This window comes from Mauremys reevesii, linkage group 4 (genome assembly GCF_016161935.1).
Source record: "Mauremys reevesii isolate NIE-2019 linkage group 4, ASM1616193v1, whole genome shotgun sequence".
Classification (NCBI taxonomy): Eukaryota; Metazoa; Chordata; order Testudines; family Geoemydidae; genus Mauremys; species Mauremys reevesii.
In genome coordinates, this window is record NC_052626.1 from 129,428,556 (window position 1) to 129,455,917 (window position 27,362).

Here is a 27,362-nt window from a genome sequence, read left to right on the forward strand (position 1 = left end):
TGCTGTTTTGTTTTTCTTTAATCAGGGAAATAGCTTAATAAGAATGTTTGGAGTATAACTGTGTGCACTGTAGATCTCAAAGTATCTTAATATTTTGATCTCCAGTTTACAGATTGGGAAACTGAGCCATTGTGCTTTAACCAGCTTTCCCAGTGCTCCCCAGCAGAGCCAGGAATAGAACTCGGGTGTACCGACTTGTATGCTGGTCAACTGTCTGCTGGCTTACTGAGGGCAGGGCTTAGTATTATTAGAGGTAGGACTTCATGAATTATAGTCCCAGTTCTGACTTCCTTGGGCAACTAATTTTAATGCTACTCTTCCAGTTTTCCCCATCTAAAAATGGGGGTGATGCCCCTGAAAGGTAGACAGTGCTTTGAAGGTGACCTGCTACGTGCAGTCAGTTATTCCCCTTGTTTCATTCCTGTCTGTATGCTGTTGGCTGTTATGCTTTCTCTTTGGAGAAGCAGGCCCAAATCTTGCTGTACCTTATCATAGTTGGGGTCAGTGATTGAAGGCAGAAGTCACTGTACAGCTGAGTTTCCATGAAAGGAGGATGAGCCCCTCAGACAGGTATGCACTGTTCTGACTTCTCATAGGTTCTTCCCGTCTTCACCATGTAAAACCAACTTAACTAATGGGCTTTTAATGTCTGATTTTTTTTTTAATTGCCGTAGGTGTTCTGAAATACCTCTTGAAATGGACTGTCACAAGGAGGAGTTATGCACTATCATTTCTTCATTCTCTTTCCCTAGTAAAACAGACCTGTTAAAAAGATGGTGTTGGCTGAACGGGGTTTGACAATGAATGTCTCTTGGGTACTAATGAGGGTGTCAAATCCCCATTTGAGAGATCTTGTTACTGGATGCATGCATTTGCGTGTTCTTCATATCAATCGACATGACCAATAGGTTACTCTGTAGCTTGTAACTCTTTCCCAATATATAATAACTTTCTTCTGTCACTTGTAAAGGCCTCTGTTTTCTAACTACACCAAATTTCTAAGCACTCTAACAGTTGCCAGTTAATTAAAACTTTATCTGAACCTCCCATGACAACTGCATGCTTCCTTTCCCACTCTGGCTTTCTGTCACTCACTCTTGACTTTGTAATGCTTAACTTTAACCCTTATGGTGCTGATACCAAAGTTCCCCAGTTGTACGGTCAAAGGGTGGTGTTCCTTGAAACAGTTCTATCAGTGGGTATGTCTATGCTGCAAAGAAAAACTTGTGGGGCTGAGATGGCTCAGTGGAGCTGCAGGGCTAAAAATATCACTGTAGACTTTCCTACTTGGGCCGGAGCCCTAAGACTCTGAATGCAGGTCGGGGGGTGGGTCTTGGAGGCCAGGCTCCAGCCTGAGTGCAAATGTCTATACTGCTATTTTAGCTCTGCAGCCCGAGCCTCCTGAATCAATTGACCTGGACTCTGAGACTTGGCATCGCAGGTTTTAATTTGTAGTGTAGACATACCACTCTTTCCACAGATAAGGTGTGAGGTGTCACTGAGATTGTTCTTCTTCTGTAACTGTGCCAGATACTGCAAACAGCTCTCAGAGGAAAAGGTATGTCTTCCACAAAGAAATACTCCCATCCAATGTCCTCTCAAAGTCTGGTCTCTGCAGCCCATAGTATGTAGTCACTTTACTGTGTCTAGACCTGATACGAAAAAACTCAGTTTCTTAGTTTGTGTCGAGTGCTATGCACTGATCCTTTCTTAATACACAAAGATTTGGTTTCTAGTAAGGCTTAAGAATTATATGGCAGTTTTAACTATGAGGAGGAGCTGAAGATGAAGGAGTAAAGGGAAGAGAAGACTGATTTACTTCCGGCACAATCCCAGCATCTAAAGATAAATGTTTCTCACTCTCTTTTTGATCCCTATTTCATTCTAGGCTTTGGGATGATTTGACCTTTTTTGACCAAGGTGGGCTAGTTTGGGTTTCTTATTTCTTTCCATTAGTAAGAAAAAAAGTCACTTGTTGCAGACTATAGGCACCTTTTATTGCTTTTTAAAAAGCAAAATCATACTATAAAGACTCCTGCAACAGCCAGACCTCCTCATAATGAGAACAAGCCAAGCCTTCCTGATGGAAATACTCCATCTCCACATTCAGAGTCTTGCCCTCTTCCCTGCTTTCCTAGTAAGAAAAGCGGTCTCTGCATCTGTAAAAGATTTACACTCCGATATTGGAAGTGTGGCTGCTTCAGAGCTCTGAGATTTTTCTTCCGGGTTAAGTATACTATTCCTATACTGCTGTGACCTTGGGCAAGTCATTTGATTTACAGTTTCCATTTTCCCCTTCTGTAAGATGGGGATAATAATTATCCACTTCATAAAGTAATTTGAAATCTTCATATGAAAGATACCATAGGTGCCCAGTGTTGATGGTGGTTAACTGCAGGTACTGGACGCTGTGTGTGCGTGTACACAGCATGAATCTATACCCCTCTGATTTCCTTTCCTTATGTCAAATAGTTAAATTTGCTCTGATTTTGGTCAGGTTAACACAATCTAGGAAAGGGGATATGCAGACACAATATTTATAACCTTGCCCAGACTAAAAACAAGTCGCTCTGCCATAATTTTAACCATTAATTGCCACTGTAAATCCAGCAATAAATTGGCTGGGTAACCACACTCCATGAGCCCATTGCCAAATGGAAACCACAGAGCTCTAGAATTGACTAAATCCCACTCAGGCTTCATGGCAGCTGAAAGTGGGAGGGCACTTCCTGGATTCTGGCCTGTAGTTTATTCTGTCTCTGAGCTGACTCGAAGATGTTATAAAAGCGCACAGCCAGGGCTTTAACCCTGCTTCTCAAGTGATGCTAGCAGCATCTGAAGTACTGTACGCATTCAGTGACCACTTCATTTTCATTCATTCTGTGGTGCAGGAAACTGGGGGACTGGAAGAAGTACTACTTGAGGGCTGGTGAAAATACTATCTGTGCACTGAAGGCAAGAAAGACCAGAATTCTTCCTGTAGATCTCACCATGTCTTCTAGATTACATATGCTCCACAGTAGAGTGCCTTGATAATGGTCTTTGTATGGTGCAAATTGCATTGCTTGTACTTGAGCAAAATTCAAGGTCGGTGAATTAACAGCAGATCTGGGATGAATCACCCATGCCTTCTTGACTCCCAGCTCCGGACTTCGTCCACTAGAGCAGTGGTTCTCAACCTTTCCAGATTACTGAATCCCTTTCAGGAGTCTGATTTGTCTTGTGTACCCCAGGTTCACCTCCCTTAAAAACATCTTGTTTACAAAATCAGACCTAGAAATACAGACGTGTCACAGCACACTAGTACTGAAAAACTGCTGACTTTCTCATTTTAACCATATAATTATAAAATAAATTGGAATATAAATATTGTACTTGCATTTCAGTGATACTTGAGTCTTGTCTGAAGCTGGAGCCCCAGGCGGCAGGGCTGAAGCATGTAACTTAGCTTTGCAGGGCCCTGGGCAGTTGCCCTGCTTGCCACCCGCTAATTGCCTTGCACTTGCGATGCCATTAAACCTGTCCCATGACCCCTCCCCCCTCTGGGGGGCTGCAATCCTCCTGGTGTATCCATGATTGAGAACCACTGCACTAGAACACTCTACCTCGTCTCTGTATTTGGTCCTAAGAAGTCTGGACTTTCAGGCCTCTAAGCCAGTCCCTCTAAGGGTGGAATGCATTGTACAGTTCTAGGAACAATTTTATTCTGGGGACCAGATCATCTTATGCACTGTCCCTAAGTGTACTCTGAGAGGGAAGACTGCATGGGCCACAAAAAGGGAAGACAATAGTCTTGCCTTCCAGTCATCAATGAGGTATACAGCCGACGGATTTATATTCTATCTCTATCAGCTCATCTTGTCTTTCTTCTGAGGTAGATATTGAGGACTATGCAGTTTATTGGGTAGGGATGTATTTGGATATGACCTTTAAGTAGAGGTCCCATCTTCTCTTTGTACAAGGTAGATTTCTTGCCCCCAGTGCTCTTGGCTGTTTTTTTCCTCTGCGCTGCTTATTGTCCTTTATCTATGTCTGGAAAGCTTTTTATAACAGTCCAACCACTAGATCATGTGGATTCTCTTGGTGGGAACAAACTTCAGTGACGTATTTTGTGGTGGGGGAGGTCAAGTTAAGTTTTTGAACATGTTTGTCAGAAAGAGGGAAGCAAATAGTTTGGTTTAAGTTTGAGTTCCTACTTGGTCTACATAGGATTCCTATTGGTTTGATGCCTTTCCTGTTTTACCCCAGTTTCTTTCTGCTGAGTTGATACAGTGTGTGTGGTGTGGCATTTTTCTGGCAAGCGGCCCTCGAGTAATGACTGTTATTTTAGAAAACCTAATGAATGCTTGGGTTGCCTGTGTATTGTACCATGAGCTATAGTGATTACATGCTGTGGAGGAAATGAAATTGTCAGCTCTAGTTCATAAACAGCAACAGTTCACTCTTATTTTAAGACAGTGCAATTGGGGAGTGGAGGAGGGAAACTAAGCACCAGTCCTGCTTCTCTTTAAAAAGCAAAACAAAAATACCTGTGGGAGCTGGGACCTTTCTGAGCTCATTTAATTACTCATACTGTACTTTCGAATGCATCAGTTTCAAAACAGGCCAATGTGCAGCAAAAAGGGGCTTATAAAAGAAGGCATACTTAGAGAAGGAAGTCTACAGCTTTCTTTGGAAGCATGTCTGAGTTCAAATGTATCCAACCCATCTTTTTAAAAGCAGGTTCAAGTGCTGGTGAAAGCTGCCAGACATGGCAGCCCTAGAGATTGCCCATGCTGTAGTAGTTAAAGGAACTCAAGGTTAGTGCCCACTTCCTGCCCACATGCTCTCTCCTGGCTGCGTCAGTATGTTTCAATCCTGTTCTAGATGGGCCGCTTCTGAGGAGTAAGAGAAGATTAATTCTCCATGGCCCATTAAATTCTTGGTCTCAGTCTGCCAACAAGGCAGGCCAGTTGTGACAGGAGTTCTTGGAACTGCTCTGAGACCACCTACTTGTTTCACACAGACCCACTAACAGCTGTTAGACGGAGATGATTTTTGGTCACCACTGACTCAGAGTGGACTTGCATAAGTGATCTAGAGATGAAAGGCTCTGTATCCCATTACTGCTCTCACACTTATATATCCTTTAATGGTTTTTACCAATGAGAAAAGGGACCCCCAGCTGACGGAAATCCTTCAGAGAAGGGAGAGGATTAGTGGTGGGTTGATGGTGTGGGGTGTTGAACCTGTTCTTGTGTTAATTTTTAGACAGACTTTTGCCACTGATGTTCCTTTAAATCTTCTTAATGAACTAAAGTACTGTTGAGAAGCCTTGCAGGATAGTCATTGGTGAGGGAATAGCAAACCTCTGGCTTAAGAACTCAGATCTTTGGGAGAAATGCTGAGTAGTGAATCTGCTTAATGACTCTGTGCTTTGTGACATTTGTCACCCTTGTTTAACATAGCATTGTGCAATATCTGTTCTCTGCCTTGCTGCAGTTAATTGTAGCCGCCATTCCGTTGTTATGGCTTGATTTGAAATAACAGACTTAACATAAGAACTCTGCAGAAACCTTTCCTTGCCAGCTGGCTGCCTCTAAATTTGATACATGACTTACTGTTGGATTTTTTTATTTTGCAGCATCTGGAGGGGACCAAATGTGAACTGTGTTGACAGTACTGGATATACTCCGCTGCACCATGCTGCTTTGAATGGCCACAAGTAAGCAGTTTTACTATAGTGCCTCTTACCTTAAAGGATGCCCAGGTGCTTTACTATCCATAAAAAAATAAATATGAAGAGAGAGAGAGAGAATTCCCTTATTCACAAGTATAATGCGGCTGCCTCAGAGATAGAACAGGGTGTTGATGCAATACAATACCACCTTCAGGACATGGAGAAGAACACCATATTGAAGTGAAATTGTAGAGGCATATTTTGCAGGATGCAATTACTCAGATTTAAAATTTGGCTAGGATGCTTGGGCTATCTCAACCACACTTTCATCTTTAATAACCACAAATGATGAACCACATCTTGTTGTGTAACTCATCCAAAAGATGACCTCTCCAGGAACAGACACACCAGTAGGATTCTACTGGGATGTGTATTAACGCTGCCCCGATGTGCATGTCTGTTACAATGCTGTCTCCAATTATTTGGTCACATTTTCTTAAATACAATACAGTAACATGCAATTTTTCTACAGTCTTCAGTACGTGTGTAGAATCGTGTCTAGTAGTGAGCGGTGACAAGATGATGTACTGAAACTTAAATAGCCTTAAAAAACCTCGTTTTTTGCCTCAAAGCTTTTTTCCTCAGTTTTGCTTGGTTTGTCCCATGACCCTAGGAGCTTCGCCTCCAATAGGTTTTTTGCACTGAGACAGACTCAGTCATACACACCACCAGTGCAGGTGTAAAGAAGTGACTTACACCAATGCAACAAATTGACACTGGTGCGACTCCAGTCGCATAGCTGTGTGGCATGTCTTGAAGAACAGGTTTCCACCTGAGAGACCAAAATGATCAGAAGTTTAGAAAGTATGACCTATGTGGAAAGGGTCAAAGAATTAGCATGTTTCTTCTAGCGAAGAGCAGGCTGAAGGGAGATATAAGTCTTCAGATAACAAGTTGTTATAAAGAGGATGGTGATCAGTTGTTTTCCATGTCCTTGGAGGATAGGACAAGAAACAATTGGTTTAATTTGCAGCAAGGGAGATTTAACCTAAATCCTAGGTATTAAGAAAACGTTCTAACTTGTAAGGATAGTTACGCACTGGAACAGGTTACCTGAGGATATTGTAGAATCTCCATTGTTAGAAGATTTTAAGAACAGGTTAGCCAAACACCTGTCAGGGATGGTCTAGGTATATTTAATCAGCACAGGGGGATGGACTAATGACCTCTTGAGGTCCCTTCCAGCCCTACATGTCTATAATTCTTGGGCAACACTTTCTGGGAGTTTTTAAATCCACAAAACTTTCATTTTGACAAAAAGAAATGATGATGATTCAAATTTGGGGTGTGTGGTTTTTTCGTGGTTTTGAGTGTTGTGTTTGCAAACCACTATTTTTGAGCAGCCTAAACTTTTCGGGTGCAACCTGCTAAACAGTATCCTTTTCAGTTCTGTTGCGACTGAGTATCTGAGACTCATAGCTATCCTTATTTTCCAGGGATGTGGTGGAAGTTCTGCTGAGGAACGATGCGCTAACCAATGTGGCAGACTGCAAAGGTTGTTACCCTCTTCACTTGGCAGCCTGGAAAGGAGACGCAGAGATAGTAAAACTTCTCATCCATCAGGGACCCTCCCACACTAAAGTGAATGAACAGGTCTGAATATCTTCCTCCTCCTATTGGTCTCTAATGTACCAGCAGATTCCTACTCCTAGGGTGGAAAGGAATGTGTCAGCCGCATGACATAAGGTGCTGAACAGTTTGGAAATGGATGGGTTTGATTGCTGGAAACACTGTTTCTTGGTGTGGTGCTCTAATTCTGATGGGTTAAATAATCAAATCTCAGGTGGTTGGGGTGTGAAAGTGAGCAGTCTGTCAACCACAGTGTGTCTGGAAAGTGATCTTCTGCTCTCCTACTGGGTTTTCAAAACAAACACTGGCTGCTATTTATTTCCTCTCCAGTTGCTGGATGATTAAGTGAAGATGGCTAGTACTGTCAAAGGATATACTGGCTCTTTCTGTTGGGAACTAATCAAAGCAGCTTTAAGTCTTTTTGTTTGGCCCACACTCCTAGCTGCTCTGATTTTTTTTTTTAGCACTTGTGCCCACTTGACTAATTGTGTGGGTTTTTTAAAGCATATGGCCTGCCTCTACCCCAAATAGAGAACTATAACTTGATCCTAAAGAGCAATCCTCTCAGTTGGATAAGAAGATCAAGTAATACAGCCTCCTTTCTTTCTGCACCCTGGTCTTTGAGTGGGATGCAGGTTGGCTGAGCTTGTATCAATCTGTTGTTCTGTGCTGTCTTCTCATCTTGGAGTGCTAACTTCCCTGTGTAGCTTTCCCATGAAAGCCTGTCAGTGTCTTCTCCATGCATCTCCGACACAAATAAGAGCACGTGTGAAATGCATGTCCACTCATTCAGACACGTGGCTGCTGGATAAAAACACATAATACTTAGTCCTGCTTTGAGTGCAGGGGACTGGACTAGAAGACCTCACGAGGTCCCTTCCAGTCCTATGATTTTGCCCTGTATCTAAGCATTTGGATAAGGAAGCAGCCTGGTATTAAATAATGTCTTCCTATTTGCAGACTGGGAGGCAAATGTGTTCTTTAGTACCAGTCAGACTATCAATAAACCTCCCCTGTTATAGGGTGTTCCCTAGTGGTTGGGGAAAGGACTGGAACTCAGGAATTCTGGAGTTCTAAACTTGGCTCTGACACATACTCCCTGTGACACTTTGCACAAGATGCTTAAATTCTCTGTTCCTTGTATGTAAAATGGAGTTTATTGCCTCACAAGGCCATTCTAAGGCTGAATTAGTAGTTTGTAAAGCACCATGAAGATGAAAAGTGCTGTCAGTGCTAATTATTACCACTCCTCAGTTAAGTAAGAATAGTTAAGTGTGCACATTTAAAATGTCTTTGATTATGTTTGTCAATCATGTTTCAGCTCCAGGCCTAGTAGTGACCTGCAGCACAGCTGCAGGCAGCCAATCTGGTCTGTTTAAATAAATTAGTATGCTTCTTAAATCTGTTTACAATCAATCTGTGATGGAGTCAACCAGGTGATCATGTAAGTCTTAGTGGGACTGTTGTCTGAGGTTAGAGGAGGACAGGTATGGAAGAAACCTATGCAGAAGATGGAGTTGAGTGTAATTCTTCAAGGTAATGTTTCATTAATGTTTGGTCTTGAGTGGGAACCTTTATAAATGAAGTCCATTAAGTAGCCTGCACATTTTATGTTTTAAAGATTTGTAAATGATGTGCACAGTGGTTCAAATTATGCAGTCTACCGGCTGGAATGACTGGTGTGGTTAACGGTTTACGACTGGAATGAGATGCTACGTTGTGTCATCCCCACCCTTTCAGAGTCACCCATTGTTTTGTTGCTGTATCTCACCCATTTCATTGTCACATTTTTCTTTTTTCCTCTCCTTTTTGTAGAATACTCTTGAGATCAAAGAACTCAAAAAGTACGGCCCTTTTGACCCCTATATCAATGCCAAGGTGTGTACTTCGCTGTCAGGATTTCACTGCATCATTACTCCAAGCTGCACTCTCATGCATCCAGGTGCATTGTCATCCAGTTGGCTGATGATGCCTGCTCGGTTTCCAGCCACTTGAGGAACAGTAAAATGCAACCATTTATTTGTGGGTTTCTTTTTAATCCAGTTCTAGAGAGATTATCTAGGGAAATCTCTTCCCTACTTTCTTGGGGCTCCTTCAATACTTAAACGTATAAGATTCATGGTGATGGTCAATTTGCTTAAATTGGTTGGATGACTTTCAAAAGCTAACAGTTTAATTAAAATGCTTCAGATTTTGTTTCCCATGCTCAAATTATTGTTACCGAGCAGAAATTGAAAGAATGGTTTGTTTTTTTTCCTGCTTAAAGATGGCTGCATTTTCTTCATGGGGTTCTTAGAGTGAATGACAAATCTTTGTAGTGACATTATACTCGTTTTCTAAATGGATAGCTAATGCTTTTGGTGGCAGGGGGGCAGTAATGTCTGTACTGCCTAAGACTTCCCGTTTTGCTTGTTGCATCAGTTTCTTGTTTTGATGTTGAGTCCTTGTGTTTTGTGTCTGGCTCTTTATCCCTAGTCTTCTGTCCCTGTGTTTTTGCCTGTTGGTTTTTCTCTCCGCTTTCAGCAATTCTTGATCCAAAAAAGGACACAAAAATAAGAACTTATCATGCACTGAAGCAGATGAAAAAGTTTCTAAGGTCATTTGTTCTGTCTGCCAGTGGATAGACAGTAGTGTTTTGCTCAGACACCTGCCGTGTTTAATTGAGTTTTATTTATAGCCAGGCTTCAGGCAAGTGATGATATAATAGCCCACTGATTTATCATGAGATGCTTCTGTTTCCAGCTATCACACCGGGATGGCTTCCGGACTACTGTTCTGGAGCAAGCCAACCATGGCAGAGTTGAGCTCTTCAAAGTTTACTTAAAAGTTTAGCTGTGCTTGATCTGCAGTACCCTACACAGGCAGAGTTCTTGGGCTTGCCAGCTGATGGGAAGTAGGGTGATTGTATTAACACATATCTGTTACAGGAAATAAACTCCAGTGCATACCTCTTTTTGAATAAAAATGTTTAATTGAAGATCACATTTTTCTCCATTTTTTTTTTAAAGGTGGAATTTTACAGCAACAAGTCTCTTCTGTGGAAACACATACTAAGAATAGGGGAATTTAATATGTTAAAAGGAGCTTTGTAAAATAATATGGGAGTTTGTCAGTGTTTCTTGTGAATGAAGTACTGCAATACAGTCTACTGAGCTAAACTATCTCTAGAGATGTTAAGTTAGTCATATCTTGTGGACTTGTTTGTTTTTATAAAGGGTATTTTTAAGACTTTCCTTGGGCTCCTGGTGCATTGACCATAAGTCAAAAAGAGAACTGCATTTTATTTAGGATAACATTTTCAAAAGCACCTAAGCTCACTTTCAGAAGTGACTAAAGGACCTAGGGGCCTAAGTGTCATTGGAAGTCATTGTGACTTAGGAGCCTCTGTCCCTTTCAAAAATAAGACTTGGGTGCTTCTGACATGTTTAAAAAAGGATGCCTATGCTCAAGATCTAGGCAACCCGACAATTAGCAAACTCATCATCTGTATAGGAATAACTACAAATGCCAGCTGCTTTTCCCCCATGCCAAAGCCAGAAATAACCAACCAAAGACTAAATCCAAACCAACTCATATCAGCCCTTACCATGCCTCTTCCTTCCCAGAAGCCTTGGTGAGCAGATGGTCCCTGCAACATGTGCTGTAGGTGACCTGATTATAAGCTATTCCAGACCTGAGGAAGCTGTGTATAACAAGTGGCATAATTAAGTTAGGGAGATGATGAGGGAGTGCTATCTTTTTGTAATGTGTTGCTTCCTTTAATTTGGCTAATTCCTGTGGAGAAACTGACCAGTTAACCAAAACCAGAGTGAAAAAGCTTGCAGTCCTGCAGTTAAAGGAAAAATAAGCTATGCCACACAGGATATCTTTGTCTCTTTTTTTAATTGGTCTCTGGAAACAAATAATGGAGATTGGATTTATTGTGTGCTATAAAATCTTCATGGGCCGCTGATAAAAGTGGAAGCATGCCACCTGGAGTCTGAAAATAAAACTGGACAGTGAACCCACCCGATAGATGGTCAGACAACTGGAGATCATTTTTCTGAAATGTTTGTGTTTGGCAGTGTTGGGCACCTACAGAAATGGGAGAATCCGTTCAGTCCTGTTCCCTGCATGGAGTTCCTATTAGCACTAATGGGAGTCCTATGTGGGAGTGCCAGGGGAGTATGGACTCTTATGTGGAATGGTGAATCTGTAACTGATACTGCAGCTTCTGGCTACTTCCCTACCCTGTTATGTCGGAATGTTATGGCACACTGCTTAGTGGAGAAGTAGCCTGGGTTTTGCGTAGCAAGTGTTTCTTCTTTCATCTTGGGATGCCATGGACTGCAATCACAGCTAGAGGGACAGCTGTGTGTTTCAGATTTTATTTATTATAGTGAGTGTGCGAAGTAGTAGGAGCATAGCTGGGCCCTTCATGGAGGGTTTTCACAGGGTTTTGTAGGCGGAGAGCTCTTTTCTTAGAAATGCACATAGCCCAACATAATGTGTTAGGAGAGGGAACTCGGAAAATCATTGGAAGGTGTGTTGAAATGCTAGCATTGAATGCTCCAGTGCAAAGTGGTGTGTATGTGGAAGGCATAGGATTCAGGTCTGGTAAGTAGGTGCGTAGTTACCAGTGTTGAAAAAATTTACCAGACACCTACTAGCTCCAGAGGCTGATGCGTAAGCTGAGTCTTTTCCCCTGTTCTGCCTCCCAGCTCCCCATTCCCAACTGCTGTGAAGAGGGGCGGTGGTGGGATTGCTACAGGAGTGCTGTCCCAGATCCTACTTAAGGACTCCATTGTTCTTATCTGTCTTTGATTAGTAAGTCTGAAACATGAAGTCTCACTGTCTCTGGCTCCTGGGAAGGAGTTTTCTCTCCCACCACAGAGTAACCTGGGGGTCCTCCCTTCTGTCATTCCCCAGCCTCGTTTGGGGTGGTGATTTGGGGGATGGAGGTGAGTCTCCTTTGCCCGGAATAGCTCCAGTGCTTGCCTTGGCTGTTGGGTGTTCATAGCTTTCCCAGTTCTTGTCCATTTCTCTGCTGCTCACAGTGCATTTGTGGGTTTCTGATTTGTATGTTTGGTGTTGGTTGCTGTGTGTGTGTTTACCCTAGATAACCTTCTGTTATTAACATAAGGGAAGTGATTTCAGGGTAAATGCAATGTTAGATAATATGTGCTCTACAATCTAGGCTCAAAATTCCAAGTGAGTGCATGTACAATGGAAAACCTGGATAGTGACCCCCCCCATTTCTACTAGTAGGAGTGGAGACCCATGAAGATACCAGCTCTTACTGTCTGCTGCTGAGACGAGCATCTATCCAACTGAGTTCATAGGAGCTTCTGGCTCTCATTCAATGGTGGAGAAAGACTTGGTTTAGATACTGTTAGTACAGTCTGTTTCATCCTGTGAGCCCATGTTAGAAAAGGAAAAAGCTTTGGGGTCCCATCCATAGTTTCAGAGCCTCCTCCCATCTCTCCATAAGGAAAGAGAGTTGTGACCCCTGCCTCTTTGGACCTGATTGCTGTCTGAAGGTAGAGAAACTATGGAATACTTATGAGAAAATTATTTAAAGCTATCTCTGAAACACTCCTTCAACAGGCATGCACTTCTGTATGCATGCTGTGCTGTGTGGATCTATTTGAGGGGTGTGAGTTTTGTGCTGGTGACAGGTTCTAGGCTGGCAGGCCTAATGGTGGAAATTTTCTGTGCTCTGGCAATGAGAGTTTTCCGCACATACTGTCCCACCATTGTGCCTGCTGGGAGAAATCCGCTCTAGGCGTGAGCATAATAGTCTCCGCACCATTCTGCAGAGATGGGGAAGATTACTTAATGTTTGTGTGATGTGGGCACTTGCCTTCTGAGACCCACTAAACTCATTTCACTGTCATGAAGAAGTTGTTCAGTTATTACTGAGATGGGTTGGATTCCAAATAGTAAACTAGAAGTGACAGGCCCTTTTATATGGTCCAGTGGATAGAACATGTAACTTGCCCCCAGGACTTCTGGGTTCGAGTCCTGGCTCCAACATGGAATTGCTGTGTGACCTGGAGCATGTCACCTATGCACTGCTGTTTTCACCATCTGTAAAATGAGGCTAATGCTACTTACCAACCATGGTAAATGCTTTGAGATGTACAGATAAGGGGTGCTAGGTGTTCACTGTTAGCAATTCAGTCTCTCCTCTTCCTTACGTGTATCTTATGTCCTCTTCACTTTGCATTCACTGATCTGTCTCCCCTGTGCTCATTTTTTTCTTTATGGCTGCTTAGCCTGTGCTGTTAGACTCTGTTAAACTTGTACTCTACTAGTGAGACCCTGCATCTCCCACACATTTCTCTTCTAAATGTTGCTTATTTCTGCATGTGGCTGTTGAGGCTTCTCACTTCCTTGTTCTGTTTGTTTTTATAAGTGAGTCATGACTGTAGAGGCTGTCTCCACAGCTCCCTACTTTCCTTATGCATTTCATGTGGCTGAAAAATGATGCAGTCAAATACCAGATAAAAACCAGTGGGAGTTTGCATGCATGAGTTTTGTAATCTCTAGATTGTGATTTAACACATTAGTAGGATTAAAGCACGTGTAGATCTTGTCCAGTTCACAGCTTATTTCAATAGCAAATGGTGCAAAATATTGAGACATTCCTCTGCAAATCGTAATCCGCAAAACACCATTCACAACAAAAGCAAAATGGAAACATTTTGTAATGAAATGCATATGCAATGAAATTTAGCTAGACAGATAGCTATCCTTTTTTAAAAAAGGGAAGTATAGTTAAAATTACAATTTGTGCCACAGTTAGAACTGCTCTGAAAGCAGCAGAGAAAGCACAAGTTGGTAATAAAAGTTTTTGCCTCAAAGCAGACACTAGTAAGTATTTGAATGTTCTTAAACAGAAATACCTCTGTGTATATTATACACAGTAGTAAAATTAGAAATTTTAAATGGAGCTTATGAGCTGGAAGCAGACTGGCTTAAATCCAGTGAAGGTGTTCACACATATTTTGCACCTGAAAATGAAAAATCTTTTGGATTGCTTGCCTATAGTTACTCTGCACTGCTGACTTTTTTTTTTTTTAATTTGACAGATGCTGCATGTATTAATTGGATCAGGCTTTCACTGTAGAGGCATTCACTTGTGGCTTAGACACTTCCCCACTGCTGAATTGAGGGCCTTGCCTGGGAAGGTCTGATTGGCACCGTGATCTAGCTGTGCTGCTCACTAAATTCACATGTTTGCATGCGATAATTTAAACATACTGCACACTCTTTCTAAAATAGTCTGCTTACAAGTTTCAGAATTGTAAAAGTGGAATGGCTGCTATAAAGAATCAAAACCTCAGTCATAGGAGAAATGACTGGATTCTAAAAACAATTGAAGTTTAAATTTTAAACAATGGCAATTAAGTTACTGTAGATGGAATCCATACTGTGGTTTGCTTGTTACATTTTGCATTTACTTATTGTTATGGTGCCCAAGAGTGTTGTATGCTTCATAGATAAGACAGGACCTTGCCTGCAAGAGCTTGCAAAGTAAATGACAACCCACAGAAACTTGGCAGTCCTCTAATTTTTAATTTGGCCTCTTGCTTTTGTGTTCAGTGCTTTGAAAGCAGTGTATATCTGTGTACAGCAACTGCTTCCCATAGCTCAGAACACAAAGCTCTGTTGATGAGTGTTTTGAGGCTTTCTACAGGCTTTTGTTAGGCGGGTTGGTCAGTTTATGAAGGTTACGTGTGCCTGATAAATCAGGAACGCGACCAAAACACTGCTCTGGGCTCTTTATGTTAAAAAGGATTTATTGCATCCCCACTACTGGCTGTTTGTCTTTTTTTTACATTTAAACTTCAATGGTTTTGTGAGCGAGTCACAGAAGGGCTCATTTCTTCCATCTTCTGAAGTGCCGCTGTGTTTATGACCCTTCAGAATAACGACAATGAGACCGCGCTGCACTGTGCTGCTCAATATGGCCACACGGAAGTTGTGAAGGTTCTCCTGGAGGAGCTGACGGACCCCACGATGCGCAATAACAAGTTTGAGACGCCTCTGGATCTGGCTGCGCTCTACGGAAGGCTGGAGGTCGTGAAGATGCTGCTGAACGCTCACCCCAATCTTTTAAGCTGCAACACTAAGAAACACACCCCCCTGCACCTGGCAGCTAGGAACGGACATAAAGCTGTAGTCCATGTCCTCCTAGATGCTGGCATGGATAGCAACTACCAGGTATCTTGCCAATCCATGTGTGAATCTAGTGCAAGTGAAAGGGGATAGATAGCAGCTGGGGAGGCTGGAGTTGTCCCCATAGAAAAGGCACTGTAGTGGTAGGCCAAGCGTCTCTTGACCTCTGTCCTGGAGGACTCTGCTTTAAGGATAAGAATAGCTCAGTCTCCCATTCAGTCCTTGGCTGTGTTGGGGGGTCCGACTTGGGGCAGATATACAGCAGTGAAATGTGTCCCCAAAAGGAGTGGAGAGAACTTGTTCTCTTCCCACCAAACCACTTCTGACTTCACTGTTAACACAGCAATAAACTTGTATGTCTTATCTGTCTTTCCTTCTGTGGGAGAACACCCACTCTAAATAAACTTTGGAGAGTTTTTACTTTGTTTATAATTCTGAGGCCCTCCCATGTTAAACTAACCCTTCCTCCCACCCCAAACTCTTAATGCCGCAGAATAGCTTCTCACACAGTGTGACCCCAGTAATGGGTATTGGTTGCAGTGAGTTGCTTTTGTCCACATACTGTGCATGCAACTACTTTTTTTTCCTGTTTATATAAACCCCTAAAATGTTTTAGGATTACGGTTCATAATCTGGGCTCATGGTATATTATTTAATTTTTACAGACTGAGAAGGGCAGTGCTTTGCACGAGGCTGCTTTGTTTGGCAAGACAGACGTGGTACAAATATTGCTGGCTGCAGGTGAGAGAACGACATTTTGACACAATAGCCTGGAGATGGCTTTACCGGGAGCATGTGATAAGGGAATGGTGTATGGTGGCAGCATTTTTCTCTAATCAGCCAGCGGTGGAAGAATCGTTGCTCTGAGTGACTCATGGAAGAGGTATTCTCTGGGTAGCTGGGTCTTAGGTCTCTTTGGAGGAAGAATTTCTTTAACTCAGCCCAGGAAATGACCAGAAGAGCATCTAAGTCATGACTCAGTTACAAGAAATTAGCTTTGTTGAAGATAGTCTGAAAATGCTGTCTCACCCTGCCTGCCTTTATCTCTTCTAGGTATTGATGTGAATATAAAAGATAACCGAGGCCTGACAGCTCTGGATATTGTGAGGGAACTTCCTTCTCAGAAAAGCCAACAAATAGCAGCTCTCATTGAAGGTAAATGAGTGTTTTCTAGTTATTTATATTTATTTTTCTGTCTAAATGTACATGTGGTCTGCAGCCATATGATTGTTTTGTAATCCCAGCAAACGTCACAAGCTAAGCATCTTCAGGCCAGGCCAATCCTTGGAGGGAAGCATCTAGGAATGCTCCAAGAAGTAGTGCTTTACCTCAACTGGTGGTACTTATTTCTGAGTAATTGACCCTGTGCCCCACCAGTGTTTCCTCATGATGCTTTAGGAGGTGCTGTCTTGCAGATGATCCTTAAAACAGAAGTCTTGATTACTTGTGGGAATAAAAGGACCTCTGACTCTTTGCACAAGAGTGGGGCATCTTAGCTAGAGTCCCACTTGAGTAACATAAGAACATAAGAAAGGCCGTACCGGGTCAGACCAAAGGTCCATCTAGCCCAGTATCTGTCTACCAACAGTGGCCAATGCCAGGTGCCCCTGAGGGAGTGAACCTAACAGGCAATGATCAAGTGATCTCTCTCCTGCCATCCATCTCCATCCTCTGACGAACAGAGGCTAGGGACACCATTCTTACCCATCATGGCTAATAGCCATTTATGGACTTAGCCACCATGAATTTATCCAGTCCCCTTTTAAACATTGTTATAGTCCCAGCCTTCACAACCTCCTCAGGTAAGGAGTTCCACAAGTTGACTGTGCGCTGCGTGAAGAAGAACTTCCTTTTATTTGTTTTAAACCTGCTGCCTATTAATTTCATTTGGTGACCCCTAGTTCTTGTATTATGGGAATAAGTAAATAACTTTTCCTTATCCACTTTCTCAACATCACTCATGATTTTATATACCTCTATCATGTCCCCCCTTAGTCTTCTCTTTTCCAAACTGAAGAGTCCTAGCCTCTTTAGTCTTTCCTCATATGGGACCCTCTCTAAACCCCTAATCATTTTAGTTGCTCTTTTTTGAACCTTTTCTAGTGCTAGAATATCTTTTTTGAGGTGAGGAGACCACATCTGTACACAGTATTCGAGATGTGGGCGTACCATGGATTTATATAAGGGCAATAATATATTCTCAGTCTTCTTCTCTATCCCCTTTTTAATGATTCCTAACATCCAGATTGCTTTTTGACCGCCTCTGCACACTGCGTGGACATCTTCAGAGAACTATCCACGATAACTCCAAGATCTTTTTCCTGACTCGTTGTAGCTAAATTTGCCCCCATCATGTTGTATGTATAGTTGGGGTTATTTTTTCCAATGTGCATTACTTTACATTTATCCACATTAAATTTCATTTGCAATTTTGTTGCCCAATCACTTAGTTTTGTGAGATCTTTTTGAAGTTCTTCACAATCTGCTTTGGTCTTAACTATCTTGAGTAGTTTAGTATCATCTGCAAACTTTGCCACCTCACTGTTTACCCCTTTCTCCAGATCATTTATGAATAAATTGAATAGGATTGGTCCCAGGACTGACCCTTGGGAACACCACTAGTTACCCCTCTCCATTCTGAGAATGTAGCATTAATTCCTACCCTTTGTTCACTGTCCTTTAACCAGTTCTCAATCCATGAAAGGACATTTACTTTTATCCCCTGACAGCTTAATTTACGTAAGAGCCTTTGGTGAGGACCTTGTCAAAGGCTTTCTGGAAATCTAAGTACACTATGTACACCGGATCCCCCTTGTCCACATGTTTGTTGACCCCTTCAAAGAACTCTAATAGATTAGTAAGACACGATTTCCCTTTACAGAAACCATGTTGACTATTGCTCAAGAGTTTGTTTTTCTATGTGTCTGACAATTTTATTCTTAACTATTGTTTCAACTAATTTGCACGGTACTGTCGTTAGACTTACCGGTCTGTAATGCCGGATCACCCCTAGAGCCCTTTTTAAATATTGGCGTTACATTAGCTAACTTCCAGTCATTGGGTACGAAGCCGATTTAAAGGACAGGTTACAAACCTTGGTTAATAGTTCCGCAACTTCACATTTGAGTTCTTTCAGAACTCTTGGGTGAATGCCATCTGGTCCCGGTGACTTGTTAATGTTGAGTTTATCAATTAATTCCAAAACCTCCTCTAGTGATACTTCAATCTGTGACAGTTCCTCAGATTTGTCACCTACAAAAGCCAGCTCAGGTTTGGGAATCTCCCTAACATCCTCAGCTGTGAAGACTGAAGCAAAGAATCCATTTAGTTTCTCTGCAATGACTTTATCGTCTTTAAGTGCTCCTTTTGTATTTTCATCGTCAAGGGGCCCCACTGGTTGTTTAGCAGGCTTCCTGCTTCTGATGTACTTAAAAAACATTTTGTTATTACCTTTGGAGTTTTTGGCTAGCCGTTCTTCAAACTCCTCTTTGGCTTTTCTTATTACACTCTTGCACTTAAGTTGGCAGTGTTTGTGCTCTTTTCTATTTGCCTCACTAGGATTTGACTTCCACTTTTTAAAGGAAGTCTTTTTATCTCTCACTGCTTCTTTTACATGGTTGTTAAGCCACGGTGGCTCTTTTTTAGTTCTTTTACTGTTTTTCTTAATTTGGGGTATACATTGAAGTTGGGCCTCTATTATGGTGCCTTTAAAAAGGGCCCACGCAACTTGCAGGGATTTCACTTTAGTCACTGTACCTTGTAACTTTTGTCTAACTAACCCCCTCATTTTTGTATAGTTCCCCCTTTTGAAATTAAAGGCCACAGTGTTGGGCAGTTGAGATGTTCTTCCCACCACAGGGATGTTGAATGCTATTGTATTATGGTCACTATTTCCAAGCGGTCCTGCTATAGTTACCTCTTGGACCAGCTCCTGCGCTCCACTCAGGATTAAATCTAGAGTCGCCTCTCCCCTTGTGGGTTCCCGTACCAGCTGCTCCATGAAGCAGTCATTTAAAGTATCGAGAAATTTTATCTCTGCATTTCGTCCTGAAGTGAAATGTTCCCAGTCAATATGGGGATAATTGAAATCCCCCACTATTATTGGGTTCTTAATTTTGATAGCCTCTCTAATTTCCCTTAGCATTTCATCATCACTATTACTGTCCTGGTCAGGTGGTCGATAATAGATCCCTACTGTTATATTTTTACTAGAGTAATATTTTCTCCTTTAAATTTCCTTTCAGTTGGATATGGTGTTTGTCACACCTTGCATGTAACTGTTAGTAATACTAAGCATTTGTGTAGAGTCTTATAGATTCAAAGCATTCTGCAAACATCAACTAATTAAACTTCATGCTACTCCTGTGAAGTTGCCAGATACTGTCCTCATTTTTACAAATGGGGAAACGAAGGCTGCTTGAAGGCTGAAAGTTTTCAAGCCTTAAGTGGCATGAGTGAGACACTTAAACTCAGGTGTCTAATTTCAGGCGTTTAAATTTGGTATTTCTACCCTAGCTGTCTTGCTTATGATCATAGGTCCCTGACTAGAAACTGTCTCTTGACTGTCCTGTGTTGGTCCACACAACTACACCGCCTCTTCTCAATGTAGTATTCTCGGCTCCTTGGAGCTCAGATCAAGTGTTGTATCTCGCTAAACAGCTACATAGTAATCTGCTTGATAAGGTTGGGTGTGCATCTTAATTAGTTGATCTGTAAAGTGCTTTGTAGTTCTCTTATGAAAGGCATTCTGCAGAAGTTCAGTGTCTTTATTCCCTGGACATGTGATTAGAGGGGTAATCTGCTCCTATTGTGGGAGCTGAGCTCCCAAATTTAACCCTGCGCTTTGATTTCTTTTGAGCCATCTTAGTATGTAGCTCAGCAGCTTTCAGAATAGCCACTTAATTCTGATCCACAAGGTGGGAACGTGGAACGCATGATATTGAACCAGGGAACAGGACTGTCTGCCTAACCTGGGTAAGTGGCAACCCCAGTGGTAAGCGTCTCACTATTTGAATATTGCTTTTTCCTCTTTCCTGCACAGATCACACAACTGGGAAGAAGAGTACAAAAGCAGCAGAGAAGGCTCTGCCAACACCTGTCATTCCTGCCACTGAACCTGCAGTCCGGATACCACAGGGTATGAAGTCTGCTGTCTCGGAGGCAGGGCTTGAGTTTGTTGGATGTGCAGATGACTATTGATGACTGCACTGCTCTGAGTAGAGAAGAGGCAGGGTTCAGTTATAATAAATCCAAAAGTCGTACTTTGTGCCCAGAAAGCCAAATAGTCTGAAACCAATTATTCCCTTTCCCTCCCACCCCCTAGTTGTTTAAATCTGACTTGCATAAAGTATCCCATCTGTTGCCCCTGTAATGGGGGTGGGTGGATGTCTCCATAAATCCAGAGGGAGCTGCCATTTGTTTGCTCTCAACTTTGCTACTGTTCCGCTGAACCAATTAAATGATCCATAAAGTACCAAACATATTGGGTAAAATGCAAATACATGTACATTCCTATGTATGTGACCCATCCTCCCGTAGAGAGACTACCAAAGGATTGGCTGCATTCCAGAGGTGTGTGGTAGTGACACACAACCCTGGTGGAGACTGTCTGGTCTATAGAACAGGTTTTTATAACCGAGGAAAAAATCCTTCTCCAACACTGATCAAGGAAGTCCAGGCTAAACATTGGTGAAGTTAAAAAAGGCTTATTGCTAGCATGGTTTGAGCAGCCTTGTGGTTAAGACACCAAACTGAACTGAAAGCAGCAGCAGCTGTTCTCTAACGGGGCAACCCCTAATGAGTTTGTATGGTCCTTGTGTGGGTGTGCTTCATGATATCTAAGCAGTGATGCAAGCAGCCTAGATTCTTGTTCAATTGCTAGGCAACTTCTCTTGCTTGCTTGTAGGGTAAGTTGATTTAAATCAAAACAATTTAAATCAGCAATTTAAATAGAAATGTAAGAGTGAAAGGGACCTTAATAGGTCATCTAGTCCAGCCCCTGCACTCAGGTAGGACTAAGAATTATCTAAACTGTCCCTGACAGGGGTTTAGACAAACATCTGTAGGTTAGACAACTTATCCTTAAAACCCTCCAGTGATGGAGATTCCAAAACCTCCCTAAGTAACTTTTTCCAGTGTTTAACTACTCTTACATTTATGTCTCTTAATGTCTAACCTCGGTCTCTTTTGCTGCAATTTAAGCCCATTACTATTTGTCCTGTCCTAAGTGGTTAAGGAGAACCCTCCTCTTTATAACAACCTTTTACGTACTTGATTCTTATCATGTTCCCCCTCAGTCTTCTCTTCTCTAGCCTAAACAAATTCAGTTTTTTCAACCTTTCTTCAGACGTCATTTTCTAGACCTTTAATAATTTTTGCTGCTTTCCTCTGGACTTTAATTTATCCACATACCCAGAACTGAACACAGGATTCCAGTTGAGGCCTTTTCAGTGCTGAGTGGGATAACTACTTCTCATGTCTTGTTTACAACACTCCTGCTAATACATCCCAGAAGGATATTTGCTTTGTTTTTGTAACAGTATTACATTGTTGACTCATAGTTAGTTTGTGATCCACTATAACCCCCAGATCCTTTTTTGCAGTACCCCTTCCTAGGCAGTCATTTCCTATTTTTTATTTGTGCCATTGATTGTTCCTTCCTAAGTGTAGTAGTTTGTGTTTGTCCTTACTGAATTTCATCCTATTTATTTCAGACCATTTCTCCAGTTGGTCAAGATCATTGTGAATTCTAATCTTGTCCTTTAAAGTGCTTGCAACCCGTCCTTTCCCAACCCTATCTGTACACTCAAGAAGTGTACTCTCTATGCCATTATCCAAATCGTTCATGAAGATATTTAAGAGAACCAGACCCAGGACAGATCCCTTTGGGCCTCCACTCGATATGCCTTTCCAGCTTGACTGTGAGCCATTGATAACTACTCTCTGAGTGTGGCTTTCCGATCATTTGTGCACCCACTATATATTTCCCTAGTTTGTTGACGAGACGGTCATGTGGGCCAATATCAAAAGCTGTACTGAAGTTGAGATGTATCACATCTGCTGCTTCCTCCCATCACAAGGCTTGTTACCCTGTCAGAGAAGGATATTAGGTTGGTTTGACATGACTTGTTCTTGACAAATCCATATTGACCGTTACTTATTGCCATATTATCTTCTAGGTGCTTACAAATGGATTGCTTGATTATTTGCTCCATTATCTTTTCAGGTACCCAAGTTAAATTGACTGGATTATAATTCCATGGGTTTTCCTTATTCCCCTTTTTATATAATAGGTACCATCGTTGCCCTTAACCATAGTTGCCTCTCCCGCCTACCATGAGTTCTCAAATATCATTGCTAAGGGCTCAGATTTCTTCAAGATTTAAATCACCAAGTGGAAAGCTCAATTTAAATAATCAATTTTAATCAGATTTTCCTTTTGTGCTTCAGTTACATTTCTAAAGAATGGTGCCTTCTCATTGGTTGATATAACCATTAAAGCATGTTGATTTACAACTAAATAGTCTTTACAGTAAACTTGGTACATCTTTTTGCTATGGAGAGGGTTATACTATATATATATATATATATATATATATATATATATTTGAGCAATTATATAGCTTAATTTCAGATAATTCTACACTTTTAGTATGTTAGAGACTGGTGAATGATCTATTGCTTATTTACTAGATAATTTTTTTACTTACGATTTGTGTCAAGCTGCATTAGAATTATAACTGGAATTTTATTAAATACAACAGCATACAAATTATTTTTATTAAACAAAATAGCCTTAAATATTTTAGATATATAAACTTCTCTTATTAAAGCATGGTTCACATTTCTAACAATTATAATAAGTTTAGGCCTTAACATATGTTGTGTTAAAATTAAATCTGAATTTAAACAGGTCTATTTTTAAATAGAAAAACATATTATTTAAATAACAAAATCCAAAATATCTGATTTAAATAAAAAAAACACCACTTCTTTCCTCTGCAAATCATCAGTTTTTATCCATGCGGCTTGCTTGTAGTCCTGATTTGTGAGGGTCTTGCAGTTCTCAATGTGTGATTGATGGAGCATTCTTCATTCCCTCCAGGTGATGTGGAGAAAGCAATGACTGAACTGATCATAGACTTAGAAATGAATCCAGAGGAGGAGTGTCCTTATGAAGCTTTATACAATGCGACATCCTGCCATTCACTGGACAGCCTGGCCAGTGGGAGGTCTTCAGACAGAGACTCTGTGAATAAGGAAGCAGAGACAACGGGTCTTAAGGCAGCAGGAATCAGGCCTGTATGTAGCCATGTGTGTTTTTATCTGTCTCTTTAAGTAATATAGAAAGCATTTATCTCCGTTCCCATACACTACCACACTCTTGCTACAGGCTGAGTACCCAGCAGCGCAGTTGGAAATAAGTTTTAGATCCACCGCTAAGCTTGATTAGAGCGGGATTTCCTCCTTCTCCTGCCTGGGATGTGCGTGTTGCCTCCATAGTATTCCCCTCGTGTAACCACTTCTACATCATGTCTTTGCTTTTTGTCCAAGTCTGTAAGAAGATGAGTGTGGCCATGCTGGGCCAGACCAATGGTCCATTTAGCCCAGTATCCTGTCTTCTGATAGTTGCCAGTTGCAGATGGTTCAGAAGGAATGAACAGAACAGGGCAATTTATTAAGCCATCTATCCCCTGTCATCCAGTTCCAGCTTCTGGTGGTCAGAGGTTTAGGGATACCGAGAGTATGGGGTTGCATTCTGGACCATTTTGTTGAATAGCCATTGATGGACCTATCTTCCAGGGACTTATCTAGCTCGTTTTTTTTTTTTTTTAATAACCTAGTTATGCTGTAGGCCTTCATAACAGCCTGTGGAACTCCTTGCCAGGGGATGACTGTGGATTGAGAGAAGAATGTTTGTTTTAAATCTGCTGTTTATTAATTGCATTGGGTTACCTCTGGTTCTTGTGCTGTGTTGGGCTGCTGAGGAGGTTTTATACAGAGAGTGTCACTTACTTTGTCAGGACATATTTTTGTTTATGGTTTAACTCCTTGGCTATAAGGAAACTTTTGGAGTCTAGTATGATTCTCTGAATTGGGTGACATTTTTCTTCTCCCTTGTCGCCCTCTGCCCTCTCCAAAAGATGTGTAATCCAGTCACCTTTGAATGCCCAGTGGTAAAATAAAGTTGATTTCCCCAGATGCTTCAGTTGTTGTGATTAGTGTTCGCAGCAAATTTGTTCTGCATGTCATTTGTAGACAGAATCCTGCAGGGGGCACTGGAGGCTTTGCAAGTGAAGCATGTAGTCATAGAATACCAGGGTTGGAAGGGACCTCAGGAGGTCATCTAGTCCAACCTTCTGCTCAAAGTAGGACCAATCCCCAGACAGATTTTGCCCCAGATCCCTAAATGGCTCCCTCGGGGATTGAACTCTCAACCCTGGGTTTAGCAGGCCAATGCTCAAACCACTAAACCATCACTCACTCACTCACCCACCTAGCCTTCTGTTAATTGCATCTGCTGGGGCTTTAGTAACTGGTGGCCATCTTTTGCCATGGGGTGGGTGGGACCTTGGCTCATAGCATGTTGTCTCTTCCAGTGTTTTTTATTGGGAGGTTGAAAGGGGGGGAGTTGAAGCAGACAAGAAGGAAAGCAGCAACGATTAATTAACCAGCTAGATGGATGCTGAAACCAGCTTTGTGCTACTGTGAGACCAACCTAAAAAACAACGTTTAGGAAAACTTCTGCCAGACCCTTTGTACAAGTATAAAACACCCAAAGCAGAATCCAGCCATGAACCACAGCTACAAGTAGACTCAGTCCATGTATGGGGTTTTTTTTTGTAATAGTGCCTGCTTTGAGGCTAAACTCATCCCATACAGCCTGCACAGAAGGTCAAGTATGCCAAACTGGAATGGAAGGGGAAGGAAGTGCTCTGAAAAGCAGAAACTTGTTGGAGATCCCCCAAAATCTGCTCAGGATTTGGAGCAAGTGACTGAGCATCCAGGCTTGCCAGTAGGTGCTGCTGCTGGAGAGAACATGAGAGTATCTAGATTAGTCAAGATACAGTGCAAATGCAATTAGCATATGGCAGGATTTTTAGAGCTATTTAACTGTCAAGTAGTAATCTTGTAGTGTTGTGAGGAATGTGGTCCAGTGAAGTCTCTTAATATCCTGTGTGTGTTCTCATAACTCAGCACGCCTCTCCAGTACATATTTACTGCTGCTAATGAGTAACATAAACAAATTCTCTCTGTACTTTCCCTTTTTTGCATCTTGTACCATAATCATGAACTAATCCTTTGTAACTCCAAGGAACACAGAGTCAGAAAGGTGCTCTTGTGAAGGAGCATAGGCACCAGCCCAGCTGGGAATCTCCTGGCTGTTAGGGAAAACCCCTTTTGCTATCCTTCATTCTAAAAAGTCTTATCGGGGATAGAATTTCCCTTTAAGCAAATAAGAGGGGGCTGAAAGGAAGGAGTTTAAAACAAAGCCATTGACGGTGGGCTTTTAACCTGCAGAGAGAGCGTCCACCCCCTCCTGCCAAGCCACCCCCTGACGAAGAGGAGGAGCACGTGGAGAAGAAGCTAGGTCGCAGTGCTTCATGTGAGGTATGCAGGCTTTATTGGGTGCTTTCTTTTTGCAGGGGTGGGTGAATGTGTGGTTTAAAGGTGAGTTTTAATGGCCCGGCAGGAGCCAAATATGATGATCTTAACTCCCTTGTGAATCTGAAAGTGAAGGATTCATTGTGTGGGGTGATATTATTGGCAGTTTGATATGGAAACTTCCCTTATGCAACACTGGCAGTTTGATTGGGAATTCCCTTAGGAAGAGACTTTGTATCAGGCAATGGTTTTCTGATGTGAACAGTTGTCCACTATCATGAACCCACTAAATATATTTTCAGTTAATGCTGAAGCCTGAATTTGAATCCAGGTCTGCAGAGATGCGAGGCCATTAAATCATGTTGCATCTTAGCTCCCAATTACCAGTCAGATAATTGAGTGGTGTAAATTGTTGTAACTTCATTGACTTCCATGGAGTTGAACTGATTAATACCAGCTGAGGATCTGGCCCATTGTGTGTGTGAAAGAAATCTGCTGCAGATGTCTAGTCTGTATATGGTGCTTCGTGATGCAAAACTTGAACATTCACATTGGACTGTTGTTTACAATCTGTCTTGTTGCTCATTTTGCCAAATTCCCAGAGCTTCAGATGAACAAGCTCTGCAGGAGGCACTTAAATGGGAAAACACCCTAAATGTGTACTTGGAGACTTCTGCTGACAGGTAGTAAAGATCCTGAGAGAGCCTCGCTAATTTCCTGCTGCACTAAAAATCTTAAACATTGCTCAAGTAAGATGTATGTAAAAATACAAGTTAAGTCTTTTTTGCCTCCCTACTCTCGAACAGCCTCTCAGTTCACCAGACACTTGGATTTGAATTTTTATCATCTGGTTATCTTGATCTGCTACTGTTAGGAGTGCAGCATATATACGCAAGGTGTCAGTGAAAATGTTCGCTTTAAAAAAACCCCACGTAGAACTGTGCAGTACGTCTGGGGGTATTGTGGAGTAAAATCAATTTATGAGGTTGTTTAACGATGGCCTATTGAACGGGTTTCACTGCCATTACAAATGATCTTTCAGATTAATTTCATAATCCTTTCCACATGCCTGTCTTTTGGTGGGGGGTGGGGGAGCTGGAAAAAGGGGTCACCCGGTAATTTGGAAGCAGAAACTCTGCTTTTAAAGATAAGCAGAGTGGAGGGAGGGAGATGTACATGATTTTGATCATAATCACAAAACACTTGCTCTTACTGCCCCTCCATTAAAAGTGATGTGGAAACGTGATCTGCTAGGGGAAATCTTACTGGCAAACAGATGTGAGCACAAAGTGATTCCTCAGGGGCA

General features: G+C 41.9%; 1 protein-coding gene across 1 annotated transcript in view; it reads left to right on the forward strand.

The window, feature by feature from the left end:
- Positions 1-27,362, forward strand: part of ANKS1A (ankyrin repeat and sterile alpha motif domain containing 1A) — a 157,103-nt gene that overhangs the window by 39,104 nt on the left and 90,637 nt on the right. The window contains 9 exon segments of the mRNA XM_039534856.1: positions 5,624-5,704; positions 7,156-7,312; positions 9,104-9,166; positions 15,200-15,496; positions 16,117-16,192; positions 16,505-16,606; positions 20,493-20,588; positions 23,556-23,752; positions 25,973-26,062. Of these exon segments, the coding sequence (XP_039390790.1) occupies positions 5,624-5,704; positions 7,156-7,312; positions 9,104-9,166; positions 15,200-15,496; positions 16,117-16,192; positions 16,505-16,606; positions 20,493-20,588; positions 23,556-23,752; positions 25,973-26,062 (1,159 nt within the window).